Source organism: Podarcis filfolensis (genome assembly GCF_964270895.1).
Source record: "Podarcis filfolensis genome assembly, chromosome: 1".
Lineage (NCBI taxonomy): Eukaryota > Metazoa > Chordata > Lepidosauria > Squamata > Lacertidae > Podarcis > Podarcis filfolensis.
The window spans coordinates 49,480,766-49,504,707 of record NC_139604.1 but is presented as its reverse complement, the minus strand read 5'-3'; the positions used below and the strand labels follow the sequence as shown (position 1 = coordinate 49,504,707).

General features: G+C 42.4%; 1 protein-coding gene and 1 long non-coding RNA gene across 2 annotated transcripts in view; one reads left to right on the top strand and one right to left on the bottom strand.

The window, feature by feature from the left end:
* Positions 1 to 23,942, top strand: part of LOC310749485 — a 465,633-nt gene that overhangs the window by 367,487 nt on the left and 74,204 nt on the right. The gene's annotated exons all lie outside the window — the stretch shown is intronic.
* Positions 14,487 to 23,942, bottom strand: part of XRCC5 (X-ray repair cross complementing 5) — a 45,894-nt gene continuing 36,438 nt past the window's right edge. Inside the window, exons 17-21 of the mRNA XM_083585079.1 lie at positions 21,741 to 21,850; positions 21,146 to 21,242; positions 18,701 to 18,768; positions 16,490 to 16,564; positions 14,487 to 15,725 (exon numbers count right to left, since the gene is read on the bottom strand). Of these exons, the coding sequence (XP_083441205.1) occupies positions 15,711 to 15,725; positions 16,490 to 16,564; positions 18,701 to 18,768; positions 21,146 to 21,242; positions 21,741 to 21,850 (365 nt within the window). The 3' untranslated portion in view covers positions 14,487 to 15,710. The remainder of the gene's footprint in view (positions 15,726 to 16,489; positions 16,565 to 18,700; positions 18,769 to 21,145; positions 21,243 to 21,740; positions 21,851 to 23,942) is intronic.

Below are 23,942 nucleotides of genomic sequence, written 5' to 3'. Positions count from 1 at the left end.
GATGAGGTAGTGGTGGGGGAAGGCAGGAACCCCCGGACCTTCGAGGCCCAGGACCCAGTGTATGCAAAGAATTTTGGGGCAGGCCCTGCATGGGTACCCGCCACAGTCACCAGGGTCACTGGCCCCGTGTCGTACGAGGTGCTAACAGATGGGGGGCAATGCTGGCACCGCCACTGCGACCAGATACGGCGACGATTCCCGGGAGAAAACCAGGAGGAGGAGGACAGGTCAGAGGAGTCCCAAGGGAACAGTGGGGCAGTGAGGACCATAGAGCAGCAGGGGCAAGCAGGAGAGGCAGAATCAGTAAATACAGAGAGGACCTGTGAGGCCGAAAGGATGCCGGAACCAGAACCACGACTGAGCGAGCCGGTTGCGCCAGACCAAACAGCCCCTTCACAGCCAGCATCCTTGGAACATGAGCCAGAACCTGAACCCCGGACCAGGGAACACCCCAGGCCGCAACGCACACGTAGGCTGCCGGCGTACCTTGAGGACTATGAATGTGACCTCCCGGGAAGGACTGGAACTTAGAGGGGAGGGGTGTTATATATTGAGTTGAATAGGATCCAAACTGCAGCAGTCTGATTGGTCCTAGAACAATAGGATTCAGAATGCAGCAGTCTGATTGGTCCTAGAACAATGCAGCAGTATGATTGGTTGGCAGGAACCACCCAATCATGCTCCAGATAGAAGTGAATCCACAACCTGATTGGCTTACAGTAGAATTCCGGAATTAGCCAATCATGTGCAGCCCATTGTGTAAGTAATGTATATAAAGCAGATACTTTGAGGGGACTTTCATTCATTCCTCCTCACCACTATGAGCTGAATAAAGAGCATGAAATCACTTCGCGACTCTGAGTATATTTCAACATCCGTTCCTGACAATGAATGGCACTCTGTGCTCCCCTTCCCAAAAGAAAGAATCTGGTTTCCTCAGCAAGTTTTGATGCAGCATGAGCAGGAGGAATGGAGAGCCTCTTGAATCCTGTCAGAAGTTCTTCCCAGGGTGCAACTAGGCATGCTACCTAGTGGATACCACAGTGTCTTTCTGGGCTACAAGCTTTGTTATAATATGTATGTGTGCATGTTTTCCATAAGGCATAAAGCGTCTGTCTCCAGTTATCACGCGTCTCCCTGTTTCTATGCCACCTAACAGGACTCCTCTTGTACAAGCCTCCAATCCTTTTTCCTTGACAAGTTGATGTGGGTAGGGGTGGAATCTCGTTTCAGAGAGTCTGAAGAAACTGTTGAGGCTTTAAGGGTGGCCAGAGAGAGAGAACCAAACACTTTCCTTAAAATGAGTTAAGACCTTTAAAAATCAGTACCTCAGTTGTGTTCTCCAAAGTGTTGTAGTGCTGCTCTCTCATGGTCTTTCCCCTTTCTGGCCTGGTACAGTGGCTGTCCCCAGTTATTGCGTGTCAGGATCCTACGTGCCGTTTTCAGATTTGTTCCTCCACAAAGTCGCTTTTGCAGCCATGGGTTCCAAAGCTGCAGACTAAGAGAGGTCGCAAGTTTATTCTCAGCATGCTTGGTGGTGGCATTAATAGTGGTGCTCTCCAGCACACACTCAAATTTACACCCTCCTCCCCCTTTGGTTCATAGAAGGGTTCCCTTTATTCCCCCCCCCTTTCCCCCCCTAATGAACAGAATATTACTAAGCAAAAAATCAAATACATTGGGTGGGATTGACCTAACAAACCCTTACCCTGCTCTCTCCCTGTCCACATGCCCTCTCCAAATAGCTCAAGGGGGTGGTGGTCAGAAGAAAGCCCAACACAACATGCAGGAGATGGGGGATTGTTCGGTCTGGCAAGGTGGAATGCTTCCACAGAGGGAACATTTGTAACAGCACAATCATTTATTTTCCTCTTTCCTCCTTTAATGTAGCATGGGGGAGGCGGAGTGCATATTACAGATCAAGGCAAGAGACAATATGATTTAGCCAAAACAAAGAAATTTCCTACTGAATGTTCATCTCCTTTCTCTCATATCTCCTTTCTTGCTTTGACAGTTCTCCTGTTTTGCCTTTAATTTGCATCTTTAAAAAACAAAAAAACAAATAAAAGGATTATTTCTTCTTTTTCACTTTCACAACTTCCTATGAAACGGTCAAGTTTTCTTACTTCAGCTGGCTTACAGTTGTCCAAAAAGCAAGAACTCACTTCTGTGGAATGGAGAAAACTATTTCTTTGTACTGTGCATCTCCCAGTTGTTATACTTGGTGCAATTAAAGAAACAGAAGGGGCAGGTTACAGGGGTAAATGACCAACTTGTGGCTACAGGGGTAAGTGACGAAGTTGTGGCCAGCTGTTGCCAGACTCCCGCTCCCTTCATCCCTGTACATTGTGCATGCTGACAGAAGGGGCTGATGGCAGCTGGAGTCCCAACAACATCCAGTGGACCACAGATTCTGCACTGCTGGGGTGGAAGATAGGTAAACTCTTCTCTCCAAGGCAATCCTAGCTAAATATCTATAACAAACCAAAAGAAGGAATCATCGTCATCATCATCATCATCCCTGACTATTAAAGGCAACAACATAAAATAAAAAGGTCAAGGTAAATTTAATGGCTGTGATGGACATAAATATACTAACAAAAATTATTACATAGAAAAAAATTGAAACTTTTAATAAAGAAAAGAGTGCAAAAATCCCCAAAACTGAATACCAGATGTACAAAATCCATAATACAATAACTGGAATGGGTAAATCCATAAACAAAACATGTATCAAAATAATATCCACAATATATGAAGGTCCCTTGCACTTCTTTTTATTCATATTACTGCATGTTTCTTCATAGGTTGTGTACTATTTTGATACATGTTTTGTACAGTGGTACCTCGGGTTAAGAACTTAATTTGTTCCAGAGGTCTGTCCTGAAACTGTTCTTAACCTGAGGTACCACTTTAGCTAATGGGGCCTCCTGCTGCCGCCGCGCCGCTGGAGCACGATTTCTGTTCTCATCCTGAACAAAGTTCTTAACCCGAGGCAAAATTTCCGGGTTAGCGGAGTCTGTAACCTGAAGCGTATGTAACCCGAGGTGTTTGTAACCCGAGGCACCACTGTACATCTGATATTCAGCTTCTTCTTTTTTTTTTGCTTTTTTTTTAATCTTGCCTTTTCTTTGCTACAAGAGTTTATCTTTTTTGTAATAAATCTTGTCATTCTATCTATGGGCATCACAGCCATTAGCTTCTGTATAAAGAGACTGGTGATTAAGTTCATTTATGCTAGTTACCCTTGAGTTTTTTAATTTTATTTTACTTTGATCCCATCTAATTACCAGGGGTTGGATTTGATGTCTTTATGCAGAGGAGTGAAAGTGAGCAGTGCTGCCCCTAGATACTTTTGGACCTTAATCAAAGCCTCCCCCATCCAACAACTTCTTGGACAGAAGCTCAATATTGTTTTTATTGACACAGAAAGATGAGGAAAATTGATACCCAACCGGACAACTTCATGGTGGAACCAGCCCTAAAAATGGGGTGTATGGGTGAATGCTAGTAGATATGTTTGCTGTCTACCTGTTTACAAAAAGTCGTCTTTTTTGCCACATTAAAACTATACCAACAAAAAGGGAGAGATGATCAATTCTTGAAGTGCAGGAGGGATAGACCGAGCCATATATAGATCAAAGTAAGCACAAAGATAATTGAAGCACAAATATCTGGAGTGACAAAGGACTCGGGTTTTGTTGCGAATAGGTGGTGGGCATCCAAGTCTGAGAACGAAATGGAGATTCATTTCTACATCCTATTGCCGGGTAATAAGATCCTGTGTAACTGGTTTTCTGAGGAATTTTGTTAAGGAAATAAAAGATTGTCATTTATAACAAAATACAATAAAAAAGATTCAAAGCAGTAAAAGGAGCGCTTTGGCTGCTTCCAGAGTGTTGCTGTTTTGTTGGTGGTATTCAGAAGCATACCAGCAAATTCAGGTTGCACAATTAAAGTGGTTTTGGAGCTCTCATGCAACATAAACACTTTAAAAAAAAATTATTTGCAATAAGGAAAATGATGAAATGATGGGGAGATGCACTGGAAAGTGTGGAATACCAATCATTTGATTGGTCTGCAAGGTCCACAAACAAATCAGAATGAAAACTGAATAAGCAGACTGTGTTGCCCAAGCTCCTATTGTGTAAACCAGTCAGGATGAATGCTCAATAAACAGGTTGTCTTGAACTGACCAAAGCATCAAATGGCAGCAGACGGGGAGGTGGAGAGAATGCAAAGACAGAAATTCTTTCCTCTTCTCTTTTGGTCAGATGTCAGGAAATTTAAAGGAAAAGTAGCCCACCAATTACCGAAGAACTTTTGGGAAACTGAAACAGCCACCAATTTATGAGAGTGCCAGTCTTCAGAAATGAGATTAATTAGAAGGAAAGTGAATATATTTGGCTGCTTCTCGCTGGCAATTTGTGGCAGTTGCTTTTGACACTTCCATATGAGTGACAATCCATCCTGGCTGCTGGGACTGTTGAATGCAAGCAACAGTTGTCTGTGTAGCAAAACAGCCTTCAAAATTTTCTGCTGTGTGGCCAAGACTGGTTTTCAACATGTGTTGAAGCACAAGAGAAATGCTTTTGTCAGAAGAAAGACAACATAGCACAACATTAGTGTCCTGGGCGATGACATCATTTTGGAGTGCCTTCATTTCAACAGGGAATAGCAGTTTGCTGGGAAACAACTGTGGGAAAGGGCTTATTGTCCTCATGTGCTGCTTGTGAGCTTCCCAAAAGCATCTGGTCAGTCACTATGAGGTACAGGATGCTGGGCTATATAAGCCCTTGGTCTGACCCAACGGGGCTCTTCTTTTAACACTAATACAGCATTATATATTTTCTTATCACTTGCAGGAGTTTGCTTATAATAGGCATAGGCAAACTCAGCCCTCCAGATGTTTTGGGACTACAACTCCCACCATCCCTAGCTAACAGGGCCAGTGGTCATGGATGATGGAAGTTGTAGTCTCAAAACATCTGGAGGGCCAAGTTTGCCTATGCCTGGCCTATAAAAAAGAAGTGGGGCAAAGAAAGATGTTTATTTCCTTTTTCTTTATTAAAACAAATGATATAAACTGCTTAATTTTCATAAGCCTTCTAAGCAGTATACTTAAAGCAATGTAAAATGGTCATCAATAGCACACAGATAAACTCAGCAGATTTATTTAAAAGTGTACATGCAGAAGAATACCTGACTGAGGTTGATCCCACTGAGGTTATGGATTTGCCAACCTGGCCCCAGGTGTTTTGGACTACAACTCCCATCAGGGCTGGCTGGGCTTCATGGGAATTGAAGTTCAAAACATCTGGAAGACAGCAGGTTAGCAAAGTCTGGATTAGATGCTGTACACAAACAGCTGCCTACTCTAAACACTGCCACATTCTTCGTATTTGACTCTAGCATTTTCCCCAACATCGTTGAGGTTTCTGTGCACCAGTTTCCCCAGCCTACTTCATTAATGCCTACCCCCGCCTGTTATAAATGGAGCAGATCAAGGTGAGGTCTCTAGCCTTCCAGATTTCTCACCTCTCGGGGGAGGAATGAACATTTTCCTGAACCAAAGTTCAGAGTGACACAGGAGAGATGTTTTCCTTTCCCCCTCTTTCCTGTCCTTGGCACAGCATCGGTTCTCACTATTATGCTTTTATTGTAACAATTAATGGTATAATACTCACTAGTAACAATGGAGGGCGACCCTTTTACATCAGAGACATCTTGGAGGAAAATGCCCTCTTTGCCTCACTCTGATTGCAGTGTCTGATCTGTGCTCTATTCTGCAAAACATCGTCCCGATGCTACGATTTCCATCAAAGTTTTTGCAATGCACTGATACAATCAGGTGCTCTTGTTTCGCTTCCACATGTCTCCCCACTGTCACCTCTGACAAAAGCTGGTAGTGCTACATTCACAGATTAATGTGGCACTAACAGATAGAGCTCTTCCCTGCCTCCTTTCTGATAAGAAACTTATGTAAGTTCATTGCTTCAGGTGTGCAGAACCCCGTTCATGGCTTCCCCCATTGGTTCCCAAAGGATTTTTACATCATGAACATGCTAACTCTATAGTTGTTTCTTTGATGGCATTTCCAAAAGTTGCACTAAGCACACCTTCCCTGGAATTTGACACAGCTTTGTGTGGGTGGTAGGCTTGGGTGGTAAGATATCAGGATACCTCTGTATGTTTGAGACAGACTATCACAGATCCAGACTCAAGATTCAGCATTCTGAACTGCTGGTGGGAGGTAGAAATTTGATGGAGAAGACTGCTGTGCTACTCTCAAGAATCAGCCTAATGGGAAAGGAGTCTCATTTCAAGACTTCATTTATGTCACTTTCCTGTCATGTTCCCACATCAAGTATGAAATAGCAAGTGCTCTTGATGGGCAGACAAAGTATTCTTGGGTGTTTGAAGGTTGTTTTCTAAAATAAAGAAAAAAGGGTGGGAGGAAAAAGTTGAAATGCTTTGTTCATTTCTCTCCCCACTCCCCGCCCTCTCTCTTGATTATTTATTCCCAAGCCAGGTCAATAAAATCCCTTTCCGTGGCTATCCATGAGTCACACCACACCACGTTTTTTGCTTACAATTTGGGAGTGTTTAGTTCAAATGCACTAAACACTCCCAAATGCACTGGGACGTGGATGGCGCTGTGGGTTAAATCACAGAGCCTAGGACTGGCCGATCAGAAGGTCGGCGGTTCGAATCCCCGCGACGGGGTGAGCTCCCGTTGCTCGGTCCCAGCTCCTGCCAACCTAGCAGTTTGAAAGCCCGTCAAAGTGCAAGTAGATAAATAGGTACTGCTGTGGCGGGGAGGTAAATGGCGTTTCCATGTGCTGCTCTGGTTCTCCAGAAGCAGCTTAGTCCTGCTGGCCACATGACCCGGAAGCTGTACGCCGGCTCCCTCGGCCAATAAAGCAAGATGAGCACCGCTACCCCAGAGTCGGTCACGGCTGGACCTAATGGTCAGGGGTCCCTTTACCTTTACTTTAGTCCAAATGCACAGTGTAATTATGGTGGCGGCCCACAAATCGCTTTAAGAAACCATGGGGCTACTTCATACAGGACTTTTAGCTTACATACATTTATTTAATACAAAGCTGCTGTACACCAAGACCATAAACAAATATCGTCTCCTCCCGCTGATAGGGGCGCTTCACTTCAAAGGGTCAAAAAGCAGTTAATGGGTCCAGAGACTTTTTTAGAAGCAACAGTTCGAGGAAGAAAGGGTTAAGCAGCTCCCTCTCCTCACCTCCTCCATCTTTCACTCAAGATTGCCTTTAATGGCAAAAGTCAGTGTGGGGTTGCTGACTACTGTAGTTGATTTATAACCTTCTATTGTCTGTAAATATAGATATGGATATAGATATATACTCAAAGTAATAAAGTCAGCCAACTATAAAATATATGACATTCAGAATAGCAAACATCATTCCAAAAACAACACACAGGCTTGTCTTTAAATGCAAACTGCATCAAATCTGCCCACCCCGATCCTACTCTGGCTGCTCTGTGATGCCTTTTCCTACAAAGCCACAGGCCTGACGCATGAATCTCATCCCATGAGATATCCCGAAACCATTTACAATATAACAACAAAAATGAAACAGTTAAATATATAGGAACAGTTTTAAAAACAATTTAAAATTTAAGAATAGTTTAAAACAGAAACAGCACACAATAAAATCAACCCACAATTTTAAATGCAGCTGAATCTTAAAACGTAGGTGGATTTTCATGAGGACTTTTTGAAAAGAAGTTGTCTAACTGATGTGGAAATGTAGGGAGTTGAACTTAATATTGGAAAAATCAGAAACAGGGAGAAAATGAAATGGAAAAGTTCACCCAACCCTACTCTAGAGCAGATGCTCTACACACAAACACACACACACACACACACACACGGTTCCCATTTCATTCCCTGGCACCTTATAGGACTTACTTTGCAAGTATTTTCTATCTTTAATGCAGCCTTTTTTTGTTACCCCCTCGCTTCTCCTGAAAAGAAGATTCTAAAAAGGCCTCTGGTTGGCACTCTCCCATTGTCTTATACTGGGCCACCATTTTAAGTAGTTCTTATCCTCAACATACAACAGGCCCCATTACACCATTTATTTAAAAATACAGTGGTACCTCGGGTTAAGAACTTAATTCATTCTGGAGGTCCGTTCTTAACCTGAAACTGTTCTTAACCTGAGGTACCACTTTAGCTAATGGGGCCTCCCGCTGCCACCTTACGATTTCTGTTCTCATCCTGAAGCAAAGTTCTTAACCTGAGGTACTATTTCTGGGTTAGCGGATTTTGTTAACCTGAAGCATCTGTAACCTGAAGCACCTGTAACCCGAGGTACCACTGTAAATGGCACAAAAATAACATCACACATTTGAAAATAATAGACACCACATTATAAAAATAATAAGCACCATACATTTGAAAAGAAGAAGTCAGAAGCAGCTGGAAGAAATTCCCCCTATGTCTCACTAGTCAAATCAATAATAACAAAAGAAATAAAAACTTGCTTTGCTGACCTGCTGGCTGGTGTCTCAGCAAAACATGCCTTTTTTTCTCCAGTTCAGTAGGCTGCTTAGCAAAGAAACAGGTCTGAACATGTTCAGAATGGAAGAATGATTCTTTTTTTGGCTTGCCAAAATGCCAGCACTTTGCAGAGTCAAAAGTCCAAAGCAATTTGGGAGTGTGTTTTGTTTTTTTTTTTTTGGGGGGGGGAGCTGCCTGCTAACATCTGTGCCATGATTGGCTAGATTGTTTATAAGGATACAAATAAAGATTTTATTTTTAAAAATACAAAGTGCTTGGGGTGCCCTAGCAGAAGCTATGTGAATGTTTTTATTCTGCCTGGAGATGGATGGTGGAACAATATTTTGGCTTGGGATTGGCTGAACAGTAGAAAGAGCTGATTGGCCAGAGCATGGGATATTGACAGAAATGGCTGCAGTAGTTCAAATGGAAGGATAGAGCAGAGAACAGGAAATAGTGCAGGTTGGTGGGGCGTATTTTGGGCAAAACGTTTAATTTCCACACTTTAAACACCATGTGATGGGGCATTGCCTCAGTTTCCCAAAGTGACCAACCTTTACTGACCCGATTCCATAAACACCATCAAGCCATTCGCCCAATAATTTCAATCGGTTAAATGGCACTTAAGCAAGTTTTGGATTATGGCTCATCAAATGATTCAGAAGAAATCCAGTGTAATAACCAACTAGAAAGGAGGAATTACTCATCCAGTAATTTTAATGGTAAATAAATTAAGCAGGAAATGAAAAGCTGCACACGGAAATATGTTTAAGTCATGAGGGACAAAATCCATCTCATAAATTGCAAACTTGTCAGCTCTGCCATCAGAGATTTTATTAACAGCTACCAGAGGGGTAGCCTGTTGCAGCAGAGGCAACAAAGTGTTGGTGCCATAATTCATTCATCACAAGAAGTCTTTGCTGTTTTTATCAACAGCTAGTGGAAAAAATGCTTTGTATTTCAAAACATCCAGAATTCTCACATTAGCAGTGTGTTCAGCAAAGGTCACATCTCCCTATATATCATTGCATGCATCACAATCTCCAAGAGGTGAGACCCTCCAGAGGTGTCTGTGCTTACCTGCAGTTCGGTTTTATTTACACATATACACATGAGCTTAGGATGGAAGAGCTCACAGCATTAACACTCCAACAGATCTTAGTCTCCGCCCAACCACAGCTTTGGACTCAGCCCACCAAGAGAGTCAAATCTCTCTGTCTTGTCCAGCATTAGCCAAACATCACACACAAAAGCTAGCCCCTTGGCTGAATGATTTTTGGATTTCACAATGATACCACTTCCAATTAAGTGAGGGGGTTGTGGAAGTGCTTACCCCACCCCTCTGCCCAGAGAACACGACCAGTCAGGGACTGGCTGGACACTGAGCACTGGTGGCTTGATACTGGTGAGTGGGCACCGGGACAATTGGAGACTGTCTTGGAAGATGGAATCTGTGATTTGGGGGAGCCTGTAACTGACAAGAGATGAGAGGCAGAGGCAGGAGAAGCTGCAGGATTGGAGAGTGAAGAACAGGTTGCAGGAGGAGGGAGAGACGTGCCAGGCCAGGTGTGGAATCAAGAGCCTCCACACCTCCTTCTCTGGCTCCATCACTCTGGTTCCACTGTCTCCCAGGACCAGGAGAGGATGGAAGAGGGAGGAGCAGAAACTGGTTACACATAAGGCAGAGTCTTCGCCTGCTTGCACGCAGCTCGGATGGGGGAGATACATAAGCTGAGGTTGGGGGCGGGGCCTCTCTGTTGCCGCAACTGCCTCATTGGGTGCACACCTAGGAGTATGTAGGACTGGTGGACATGCCTTTCCCTAACTTGTAAATGTACTTTTGACAATAAAGTATTCATTCCTCACTCTGGACATCCCTGGCGTGACAGCATCTCTCAGTTGTTCCCATGGCAACACAGCACCCTCTTTAGGACGCTACCGGAGGTAGTTAGCTGGGCCAGGTAGGGACATTATCTTAATGAAGAGATTTGACCAGTTGAGCAGACTTCTTCTTTTAAATTCTAACCTCATTGACACAGAATCACAGGCTTGGATATCATCCAGGCCATCCCCCCAATCCTATACTGTAACAATATTATTTTTAAATGTGATTTTTTTTTAAGTAAAGAGATGTGTGCATAGGATCCTGACCAGGACCAAAGAGAGACCTTAACTCTTTGCCCCCATCATGGTCTAGATTATCAGAGGGCCTCCCTTTCTGACTTCTATACACAAAAGGAAAGGGAACTCCCAGTTCCCAGTGGAGACCTTTAACCATGAAGTAGACTATAATTCGCAAAAGCTTGTGCCATAAATGTACTGGTCTTTAAGGTGCCACAATACTCTTGGTTGTTTTTCTTGCAAAGAACTAAACAGTTACCTCTCTGAAAATTGTTAAATAGATTCCGATTGTAAGCTGTACTGCCCGAGTTCACAGTTAGAGAGACTGATATGTAAAACTCAGCATTGTTCTGAGTCCCTTGCTATATTTTAGCACCCTAGGTTTAGCTAAGGACAGAGCTTCTAAATTTAAATAGCTTTATATTTGAGCCCTTGCCTATTGTTATAAATTCAAATTAGGCCTCAAAACTGCTTTCTTCCCATGCAGCATGATGCTAAGGAACCCAGTGTGAACTGACACCATGCAAACCAAGTGCCTCAATGAATCAAAGACTCGCCCAGGCTTTCTTTGCCAATGCTGCTCTCTCATTCGCAAAGATCACATGACTGCACTGCGTAAATCATGGCACTTGCATGCTCATTTGCATATATGCTCAGCCAGCATGCATTTTATTTCACATGGTATTAATCCATGTGGAGAGATGCTTGCAAGGCTAGGATGCTGAACACCAAAGAATTGCATTCTCAAGGTCACAGGAAACTAAGATCACCAAACTACCTCGGTTATCTGTTCACTCCACAGCAGTAATATATAGAAGAATCGGTTTTACTCAGGTTAAACTATAGTTATGAATCTGAATAAAATAAAATAAAAATTGACTTCTTTTAAGAAAGGACCTAAAAACCACCTCCTTCAGTGGAGACTGCAGCATATCCTCTTCAAGAGATGTAATGACATTCTCTGCAAACCCAGCCAGAAGAAACCAGCGCCTGCAGCTTCCATTTTGAATCATACTCGAGCTGTCGCAAGATCCTTGTAAACATGTTACAGTAGCCTATAAAAAAATGTCTTCTTGTGGTTGGTCATTTCTGGGTGTTAATAGCTTTCTTTATCACCCAAAACACCTGGAAAGGTAGCAGGGAAGGAAACTCTTCGCTCCCACCATCACAACAATCCTGCAATGAATTCTAGGCTGTGCTGTTAACTTTTTCTTGTCCTTCAGTAATTTAAGTCACCCACATGCCAGAAGGAATTTCTACTCCAAAGTGAGGGGTATCAGATCTAAGATCAGAAGTGGATTTAGGAAACTGCACTGGGAACCAAGCTGAGGGGGGCACCACAGGTCTTCACGACTATGACACAGTGCATGTGCAAAACGGAAGATGGGGGAGGGCACAGACTTCTGGTCTCTCACAAGGCGCAGCTGAAATTTGAAACACCAAAGTCTGCCCCTGTCTAGGATCCATGGAAGTAAAGAGCTGGAATCAACCTGTCATTCCATAGGCTGCATTTCTATCCTGCCCCTTTCTCCAAGCAGCTCGGTTTATATAGTTTTCTTTGCCTATTTCATCTGTGAGGTAGGTCAGGTTAAGGGAGAACAACTGGTCCATGGTCACCCAGTGAATTTTCTAGCTAAATAGGGATTTTGAATACGAGCCTCTAATCACTATACTACACTGATTCTCGGTATTTGGTATTTGTTGAAGAGCCAATGCTTCTCTGATTCTCAGCTGCCCTTCCTCCTCCTCTTACTGCTGCATAGAGGGCTGTTCTTCTTCTGAGCACCTGAGCAGGACAAGAAAGGCAACAGGTGCACTAGGAAGGCTCGCCAATAAATAAAACCAATAAACAGGGAGGTGACAGCAGAGAACAAGCCAACAAAAACAGAGAGCGAATATAAGGCAGCTCTTGCTTTCAGTCGGAGAAGGCCAGAGCCCTTGTAAAAACCTCCCAGCTCATCCATAACAGCCCAAGGCTGGCGTGTTTGCCCCTGCCATGCACATTATTGATTGAGATATTGGGCATTAAAAAACCCAGAGTCATTCAAACACCAATTACTGACACCCCTGTTAACACACATAACAAATTATCTTCCTTTGAGAAACCTCATAAAAATAGAGAACCCAATTTTAAGTGTGTTTCTGCTGTTTGTTCTGAACATAACAGGCAACATTCTCACAACCATATTCTGGCGGCCTGCTGAGCCCGAGATAAGTGTGACTATCTCCAAGTTCTATTAGTACATATAAATTATGCCTCTCCTCTCAAGGCGTTCACAGCATAACTGCCCAGCCAATAATACAATTCCAGCATGCTCAGGGCACCAATAAACAAAGCGAGACACAAAGCTTATGGCAACTAGTAAACAGTTCATTGTTTCTCATCTTGCATGACAGCAGGAGGAGGAGATGGGAGAAATGAGACAATGGATCCATTTCCAGCCTTTAACATTTCATTTTGAAGGCTTTAAGCATGTGCATATAGCCAATAACCGTCAGAGTAATATGTGCAAAGTCAAAACATCCAAGCTGCAGCTTGATGCTCTGAGCAGTATCCATCTGTCTCTGTGTTCACATAACTTCCTGAATCCATTCTTGAATGGTTGAAATTAGAACAGCTGGTTTGGGTCTACTGCATATCAGGGAACATTTTCCAGCTCACTGTGGTTTTGGCTAACTCAAGAAGATTCACAGTGGCTTACACGTGAATCCTCAGAACAACCCTATCACTCTTCTTACACGTGGGAAGGTTGGACTGTAAAATGAGTGGTTTGTCTGATGCCATAAGGGTGGTGGAACCTGAAGCCAAACCTGCAGAAAATGGATCTTTCAATTTTGTCTGGGTGGCTATGATGGAGCCTTTTCGGAAAAGTACAATTCTATGGATCTGCTGTGTGTGCTACAATGTGGTGCAGGTCAGCAAACAGGTGAGAATAACCAGAGCCTCAGAAACATAGGGCTCAAAACCTGCAGCCAACAGCAAGATTTTCAGACTTGGGATGCAATTCTCTTGCAGCCAGAAAATATCTCCCATGACCACAGTCCCATGTTTAAAGCCGCTGCACTACTGCTGCCTCTTTGAGTTAGTAAACTCTTGGCAGAAGTTTCAAAAGGGTTTCATAAGGCAGCCACAGAGCTAACAGCAGGGCAGTTGAATGTTACACAATATTTTGCAGTATGCAGTCAACCCACTATTCTGACAGCAAAATACATTAACTTTCAGAACGACTGCTGATTTAATTGATTGAAAGCCAAACAATTAATAGACTAAACCCCCACCCCAAAAAAGGGGGCATCTAAAATAAACTGATTTATCACAACTCTGTTCATTAAAGTTACAACCATGAAAGAAAACAGACACTTTGGAATATTAATCTTCTGGTTAAGGCAGTCAATTCACAGACCATCAGCATTTGGGAGCTCGCCCCAGCAGCCTCCTTTTGCAAAGAAGCGTCTGGATCCTGTGGCAAGGGAAGAAAAATAAGGGCCCTTCCAGACATCAGCTTTCTTCAAGGATCATAGGTTTTTTCAGATGATGGGCACCTGTAGGTAAATTAACTGTGCCACTTGCTGTGATGAATGCTACCAGTGGACCAGCATGACAAGAGGAGAGGAGAGCAATCACCACACCAAAGAACTGGTAACAGACTCAATCCACTTTTTAAAAAAGTCCCCGCCCCTTCTGCTTATTTTCATGCCCTCACTGGGAAAGCCAAGGCTTTTAAGTGCCCTTAAACCTACCCTCCTTGTGATGAGGAAAGAAGATACCCATTTTATGAATAAGAAGCCATGTTGCACAGAGTACAGAAATGACAAGACAAGGTTCCTACTAAACATACTTTGGCTTTTAATATATAATTTTTCTATAGCAACAATATTATTATCTTTACAACCAAGACTGTAACAAATTACACTGCATCAAGCCAGCCTACATCTAACCCGTGCTTTTAGCATCAGTGGCACTGGCAACTGTTACTTATGAAAACCAACCAAGGCAGCTAAAAACTGGTGGTTGTTAAGGAAATGGTTAAAAGGCAAAAACCTGACTTTGGATATAGAAGTTGGGGGTTGGGAGGAATGTGAGGAGGAAGATAAAGGAAGTTAAATGACTGATCTGAACCGTGTACTGCAACATCAGGAAGAATGCTACGTCTGTACCACAGGCTGTGGTTGTGACTTTAAATGCTCCAAGGCAGGGGGAAAGAATGCAGCCGTTGTGGCTCCCACTCTTGTCCTCTGCTTGATAGCTTCATCCACTCCTTTCAACTGCTGACAACTAACACTAGAGCTCTGCTGGCTACAAAAGACAAATAGAAAGGGCTTGATGAAGGAACCCACGGAGCAGTAAGGTGGGATATTCAGCAGCTGCTTCTAACCATTTGAAGGCATAGATATGCAAACTCTGAATTGGCAAAAAACACACAACCACCTCTGTGTATAAAAACTGGCTTGTGATTCACCTGGTAGGTGCTGCATTGGAAAGGACACATAAACCATGAGCTTCAACAGATAAACATTTGCAACTCAAGAGGCTTTTCTGGGTTGCAGTTTATGAGTACAAATCTTTGGAATCTTTTTTAAATTCTTCTTTAGTATTTCAGGTGTTTACGGCATTCATGAACAGACAATATTTCTGTTAGTATGCCGAAAAGACACACATATTTCTGGATACAAAGTCTATTGGGATTTCATTCTGACAGCATTCCCTCTGCAGACAGTGAGGTTAAAGCATCAAAATCTCTTGTGACTATAACAAAGGCCAACATATGACAACAACAGGTATTTGCTTTCAGAGAATGTGAATCTGTCCTATTAAATGGAGACTGAGCAGGTAAAATTCAATGCATTGCCTTGGTAACTTGTGACAAACTAGAGAAAATGAAGATTTGCACCATCCTGGAGATTTCCTTGGAGCCAGTGCCCTCTTTCTGGGTCGGAGTATCTACACAGGACTTCCTGGCCACACCTTTCTTTACCACCCATGTCATTCTCTCTGGAGCCTCAAAACATCTTCAGATCCACCCATTCCGAGACACTGTCCATCCACTTAAATCATGTCCAGCTGCAAAAGCAAAATGGCAGAATTGAAAATGGGGCCATCAATTTCAGGCTAAAGCTTGTGCAGGCCACGTACAAAGTGATGGTTATTGAAGAAAAATATGTACAGCCTTTTAAAACTTAAGTAAGAGAGATTTACTACTATGATATAGTTTATGGCAGTGCTCCATTCATTACAGAAACAAAAAAAGCAAGAAGGCTCAATTCAGTCTTAACGCAAAATCCTTTCTGACCCAGCAGCTTTTCCCACAGGTACCGAGGGGTCTGTAAATGTTAAGCCTTTACAGGGAACTTACAGGTAGAGGGTGACAACCAACATTAGTCACTAACACTACTAACACCCTGACCCTAAGTCATTTATTGCAAGGGCACAGGAAGTGATCCATTAATTCCCTATCTTAATTCCTGATCCACAATTTGAGAACCGCTGCCTGATAAGATGAGAAAATATTTTACGACCTCTTGATTCAAATCTGGTAGGGTCACCAAGGCTCAGATAAAACGGCTTTAGTGAGCTGGGTCTGCCTCATACTGCACCAGCCGCCGCCTCCCCCACCCGCCTGTTGTTGTTGTTTAGTCGTGTCCGACTCTTTGTGACCCCATGGACCAGAACACACCTACCCCCTGAGCACACCACCTGCCTACCCCCTGGGATACAGAAATGTAAGAAACTTCACATTAACATGAATATTTATCACCCGCATTATCCTCCAGTACAATCCAGTTACTTAAAGTAATCATGTTGGAATAATTCTTTAAAATACTTACCAGATCATCAACATCGCCGCCGTCATCATCTGCCACTGGTGAAGTTTCCATGAGCTTTTCTTTGGGAGCCAAGAACTATAAACAAACAGTTATTCAAATGTCAATAGGGAATTCCATTGTGATTTTTTATTATCTATAACAGTAACATTGAATAATAATAGATAGTGGAAGAAGCGAAATTAGAACAAACTTAAAAACAATTGAATATAGCCAAACAAACAAACAAATATTAGAGTCACAATACAAGACAAACAAATCAGTGTGTAAAAGTACGCTAGCAAATTACGTTTGACTAAATTTTCCAAATTTCAATTTTGCTCTGCAGTTTCCTATATGGTTCTATTGCAACCTTTGATACTCAGAAAATGGCCCATTCCAACCTGGGTTAAAGTCTTTCAACCATTTAAGATCTCTAAACTGAGGAACGAGTCACAGCCACAGAGCACAGAAATGTTTTTAAAGTCACAAATTTAATCCAATTCAAATTTCCAGCAACAGAAAAAAATTACAAATGCTCTAACTGCAGCTCCCCAAATAAAAAAATTCACAATGTATGATGGCTGCTCTAGCAGCATCACAATCCAAAGGCCAGTGTTTCCTAAGCTGCAGGCAAATGTTATTCTACACATAATGTTTAACTTAAGGCTGCTATGGCCTTTGAAGCAGAAAGCATCATGGATCTGCTAAGGTTATACAGCTGAGAAGACTGCAAAGTCTCAACACATCATCCCTGTATGCTTTTTTCCCTGACACTGTGGATGTAAAACCATTACTGTACAGGCAATATTGAAGTAAAAGCAAGTTGTCAAATTTAAAAGCCTTTTTCCACTGGAGCAGATCCCATTTTACATAGTTAATTAAGGTAAAACGCTATTTCTGAAAGTTACATATTTGCTCCAAGGCCTCTAGAGTGGCATCTCGGCACTAAATTAGATGTAAACAACACATCAGAGTCTTGAAGACACTGAGGATGAGAAATTGCTTAGCAACAAAATTAAACTTTTTATTTCCCATCAAGAAGGCACTGAGTATCAGCAGTTGATTTTTATTCTTTCCTGACAAGATCTGTTTTACATTTATGCAGAAGCAAAATTACACGTAATGGTTGTGCTGAAATCCATTACCTTCCTTGAGATAACGACAGGCTGTGCTTGGCAGGGCTGTTCTTATAACATTGCAGCTCTGCGTTCTGAAGAGGAACACGCTCCCCACCTGTGCTCTTTCATGAATATACTGCCTTAGAGAGAACAATTCTCCCAAGGAAAGGAATTAAAGTCCCCGCCAATACAAGATGTGGGCCATGGGTTAAGCTCTTACCCATGTATATGGACTTACCTCATGCACTGTCCCATTCATGCAACTTAGAATGCCCATGATCAGTGACTTAGATGACTTGGCCTGCTCACATGCTGGCATCACATACAAATATATCATGGCACACAGTGCGTTTAAGTGGGATACAAGCTTACATGGGAAATGGCTTTCCATGTGCACTATGTGCTGAATAAATCAACTTCAATGCCTGGATAAAATATTCAGCAGAATCAGCAAGAAAGGAGGTGGAAGAGTAGCTTGTGCCACTTCAGAATGCAGGGGCACAATGCTTCCCTATGTAAAAAGCTCCCTGCATATGGTAAACTAGAGCACCAGGGAGAAAGTTTTAGAGAATATATGCAGATAGGATATATTATTTATCTAGTATCATTTAAAAATGGCATCCCCACACCTTCAGTCTGAAGTGGTATAGGCCCAAATTCTACCACCTCACTTTGCTGCATGTGGGAGCAAAAACTCATTCACAGGAAAGATATAGTAGGGAGGACAAAATAGCTGGCGGACTCTCAGAGCAGCTGGAGATAGAGACCTGCTATCATGAATGCACATCTGTGCACAGGCATACAGCAAGCTGTACTAAGATATTTTGCTGCTTAAGGGGGCACAGGAAATGCCCCCCAAGACGGGGGCAGGGGGGAGAGAGAGAACTGCTCTTTCCTGTCAAAATCTATTGCCGGAGGCAGTCATCTCACTCTGCCTAACAGTAGGGCCGGCCCTAGCTGTACCATTTTTTCACACTCATCAATCTGCACACCCAAAAGGTAGGTTAGGTTCGCCACACTACATACTGACAGAGTTTCCAGAAGAGAAACCTTTGCTTGTAAGCTACATATTTTTTTCTTAAAAAATAAAAATAAAAGGCACTCTATCCAATACCTTTTGGGCATCTTCAGCTGTCAGAGAGCTTCCTTCAGTTTCTTCTTTGGTGATCAAGGAAATTCTATCTATGAATAATCAAACAAAAGACAAGTACCATACTATAATTTTCTCCGAGTGGAAGTAGAAGATTTTACGGTCACAAAACCAATGTTTTCTTGAGGTCCACAGGGTGAAACAGCTCTCGCAAAAAAATCTCAAGTACCACGGTGTATAAAAACAACTAATGAATGTTTGTAATAGATTAAAAAACCAACCATTTCAAGGTGTGTGCTTTTCCCTGGACCAACTAGTTTCTAGAATACTAGAAAGATGACTTTGAGTTACACCAATTTTGCTCGTCTGGAGGGGAAAAAAGGAATAAAACAGGTTTTACATGGCATACAGTGATGCTGATCTAGCCAAGTGTATAGGTTAGGTGTAATTTGACTTAAGAAGTTAATGTGCCTAACAACTGGTTCCTGCACATATTCACCATGCCTCATGTAAGTCACACTTACAAGCTGCATTTAACCACTAACTGAGCTACTGTAACTCGGATGGAATATTTACTGGAAATTTAACTTCTGCAGGGACAGATGAGTAATATAAGATCGACTAAGATGTTTAGCTTACATAAGGATCTCGTGTAGGGCCTTCAGATAGGAAGAGGTGAGAATAAGGGTTGAGGAGACAGGATAGACGGGATTTAAGGAGTGGTTAAAAACCTCATGAATGGGCCATGGACAGTACCAGCTCCACGTTGCCTGAAGAAGAGGAGCAAAACCTTCACACACATTTTAAAGATGGCAAGAGGCTTGTGCTGCAGAGAATACAGGGGGTCTGGGATGCAAGCAGACTAAATGCCAGGAAGGAGAGCAGCAGTGGTGGTAGGGAACCTCGCATAGGACCTAGTAAGGGTTTGTATGGAAAAGGAAGGCCAAATCCCATATGCCGATTGTAAACAACTAGAAAATACTTTGTTTGCTAGTGTCTAGCAATAAAGACACATTGTTACATTCTGCGCAGTATAGCCCAAGATTTCCTTAACCAAAGCCAGTGCTCCCCTTTCACAAATGGAGATGCCAGGACAGAGAGAAACAGTAACTTGTCAAACGTTACACCAATAGTTAAAATGAAAACCCATGAGGCTTGTTTTTACGATTGATTTCATACACTGTATACTTTTGTAATTTTTGTGTGCACGGCTTAGACATTTTTGTGAGTAAATAGCTGAATAAATACATAATAACAAATAAATGCAAGTGCATGACTAACAAAGCTATTAGCCACCATTCTCTGGAGTCCCTGACGTGAACACCTTTTGTACTAGTTTCAATTTCATCGCTCCGCTTTCTTTCTCCTTTATGCTTACAGTTATACCTCATTAACTCAAATGACACTAGTCAGGACTCACACACGGCATGATGAATTCCGGATTCTAGGGAGAAATTGCAACCACCACAACAGGACTGCCACAGAGCACATGCTCTTCCTCAACCATGGTAAGCGGTTACCTGAGTGCATCACTCAGTTGTGGGAGAGAGGGGGACATCAGTGGAAGGCGTGGGTATGTGGCCAAGACCCAGGAACATTGAGCTGCCGCCAATATAGGAATATGTGGACTCAAGTTTTGATTATTAAAATGTTCTGGCTTTTGCCTTACTACTCAGGCATGGCACACCCTTGCTTAATTCCCTATGCTCGGTGGTATCAATGTAACATTCTGCTTTGGAACAGTGGGTTGTACACAATCAAGTCATCCCATTAACTCAAGGGCTTTCACCTATGCAATGGGACTTCCTCTTGTGTGCCCCGCCTCCATCTGTACTGAGGGTTCCCAACCTTCCAGAGCAGATCTCTGGGAATGTGGGAGATGTGGAAGAGTGGAAGTTCTGTGGTACAGGTGGAAGTACTTGTGCTAATGGGATGACTTTGCTAGATATAACCCAGTGTCTGCATGCAATTTTTAGTGCAAAAGTTTTTGGTTTTTTTATTATAATTTATGTATTAAATCTGCATACCACCCTTCATCTGCAGATCTCAGGGCAGTTCACAGCATAAAAATACAGGATAAAAACACAACACGCATGTATAATATATTATTTTGTATTCCCTTTTATGGCACACAAGGAAAAAATCAAATGCATTTCAGATCTACAAAGTAAGGTAAATAGATACAACTGCACAAAGTGGTAAGTAAAATACTTGGGGGGGGACATAACAAAAAAGGAAATAACTGCATTCCAGAGCAGTCACCCCCCCCTACATACTGTATATAAAATAAAATAAAATAACATGTTTTTTAATATAGATTCTCTGCAGAGATGTACTACAGGTCTGCATTCAGTGCACTCATTCTTCTGGAAAGAATTGTGAGCACAATCATGCAATTTCCGATTTGCCTCTAAGCTTCACTCCTCTCCTCCCCCTTGCACCGTACATTGTAAATAATGTCTGACATACCTTGTATTACAGTCTCCCAGAAATCAGTTAAATTTTTATCTTCCACTCTCTTTTTCAGGGCCTGCAGAAAATCATTAAAGCACTGCACCTCTGACAGCTGAAACAACAAGGATAACAAAGGAATCACAGCGATGAATAAAAGTTAGCATGACACCCGTGACACCATATTCTTAATTCATCATAATACACTGCCTGAATAAATGGGGGGGGGGAGGAGGTAGCATTTCAAACCACTGCACATTTATCTGGCCCCACTCAGAAGCAAACTTCTAATGCGTGGTGAGTCACTAAAGAAATGACATTTCACAAAGCAGCACTGTCTTTTTTTGTGATTTGCTTTATTCAAGAAGTTATTTGGGAATTGCACAGCTTCCTTTTCATCTAACAGGTCAGAGGGATTGTCTTTCCACATTTGAAAAGCCCCAGTGGAACTTGGTCTAAACTCTGAAGAGGCCAAAGTGCCAATATATAACACCAAGGTGTCTTTTAAGCCTCCAGAATGCCATAGCCATTTTAATTCTGTGCATCCTTTTTGATGTTGTCACGTCATCCCTCTACTCTCCAGCAATGAGTGCAGTTTCCACATGCACATTACCTTAATAGCTTCCTCTCGGAAAACTTTTATGCAGTCAATGCTCTTCATATAATACAGATGCCCCTTGTTCTCCAGAAACTGGTGGATGTGGTTTATCAGCTGCTGACTAACTGAAAGGCAAGAACCAGAAAATTAGAAAAATTGCTCATAAAGCAGAACCAATGTGTATCTTGTGCAAACTACATATGCATTAAAACTAAGGTTAAAACTTTGACATGGGAAGCAGGGGCTTCAGTGGGTGGCAATAATTTATTTGATTTAAGGCAGAGATCGGCAACCTCTGGCCCGTGGGCCTAATTTGGCCTTTGAGATTGGCCTGCTGAGCTGCTTGGGGAAAATCACATGTCTGCTAGCTAGCACATGCCTGATGTCGTACAAGATGACAGGTGCAGGAAACTTCAAGCCACAACAAAAACCAAGAAGAATTGGGAGCATGCTCTTCAGAGTGCTCCCAACTCTTCCTTTGCATCAGAAAGGCTGCATTTTGTGAATTTGGTGTCTTTTTGTTTACATGCCAATCACTGATCAGTGCTTACAGCAAGCCCCACTAGAATCACTGCCCAAAGCAAGGCTGCTTGGGCCACCTGATATCATGGCTACACTGTCCTGTCAAAAATACCCCATAGGGAGAGAGGGTAGGGAAGCTCGGGATCTTGCCCAATCTGATTTTGGAAGTTCACAATATAGGAACTGTTGTTAAATAGGAGCCCATAGAATAAAATCCAGATGTGCAAAGCAGAATAGGCGAACCCAGTAGCTATAGTTGGAAACAGAATAAAGATTTGAGCCCATCTATTAGCTGGTGTTGTAAAACTAGCAAACGCTGTGGTAATTAAAATGCTAGCACTCAAGCAAAGAAGCCATGGGCTGTGGGGGCTTCGGCCCCCACAAACTTGATGGGCATTACCATTCAAATGGTGTGTGCGCACTGTGTCATGTGATTGATTATGAGGGGCGGGGCTTACCTGGGGCCCCACAATATTTTATTCAAGTTGGCACCCCTGCACTCAAGACAACAGCTTGGCATGTAAGCTGTTTCTCTGCTCCTTTGAAGAAGGGTGTGTGTGTGTGTTTTCCACCAACTCCCATTTCCATCTGCAAACCCTAGGCACAATAGTCCACATCAAACTATTGTGGGTGAGACATGGGAAAGCCTTTTTCCATAAATGTGAATTTTGTTTCTGTTCATGAAAGGAAATACAGGATCCAAAATACTGATTGTAACATTTTGATTCTCCTTCTTTTACTAGGTTAGTATCTCATGAAAGAAACATCATACGCAAGACAAAACTGGGTCAAAGTGGCAGGGTAGGAATTGAGACCGACAGAATAGAAAGTAGAAAGACATGGCATAGCCAGTCAATGAAGGCAACACCTCCTAGAGGAAATATTTCCTCTTCACATAGACAGTAAAGGCTCGGATCAAAAGGTGATATTGCTCATTAAGTCCTGACCAATAGTTACTGAGACCTTTATCACATTTTACATGTACATTTATCAGAAATAAAAATGATGCTCATATGAAATACCAGTTAAGTATATTTTGCCCTGTTGCACTTTACACTTCTATAGCCCAAACAGAAACTACAGTATAAATAAGATGAAATAGGAGTGTTGTGAGGTGGTTGAAGAATGGTTTTTTTAAACCTGATTTTTAAAATTCTCAGTTTCACTAGATACCCCTGGGGGAGGGCACAATTTAAAATGCCATTTGGATGCAATGCAAACATTTTAAAGGTCACACAATCTCTTAAAAACTGAATATGTGAGGCTCTGAAAGAAACTGAGAGAAAGCCCATTTCCCATATACTGAAGAACAAAGGACAAAATGTGTGCCTTGATCTTGATAAATTTATTATCATGCAGAGCAGGGCATTTTTCAGCTGGAACTCACCGGAACTCAGTTCTGGCACCTCTAAGGTGGGTGCCATTGCCATTATAAGAGAACACGGGAGGCGTTCACAGTGAGTTCTGGCACCTCTTTTTATAGAAAAATAGCACTGGTCCAAAGTATGAATACTTAGCCTGTCAAACAGCATGGATGCTCCTTTTTCATGCAGTGGAAAATTGATCACTAAATACTTGCTTCCAAAAAATAGGATGCTAGACAAGATGGGTCTTTGATGTGATCAAGAAGTGCTCTTTTTCCAAGGCCTTAAATCCTTGAATCTATGGTCCAATCTTGGCTCACCAGGCTTCACC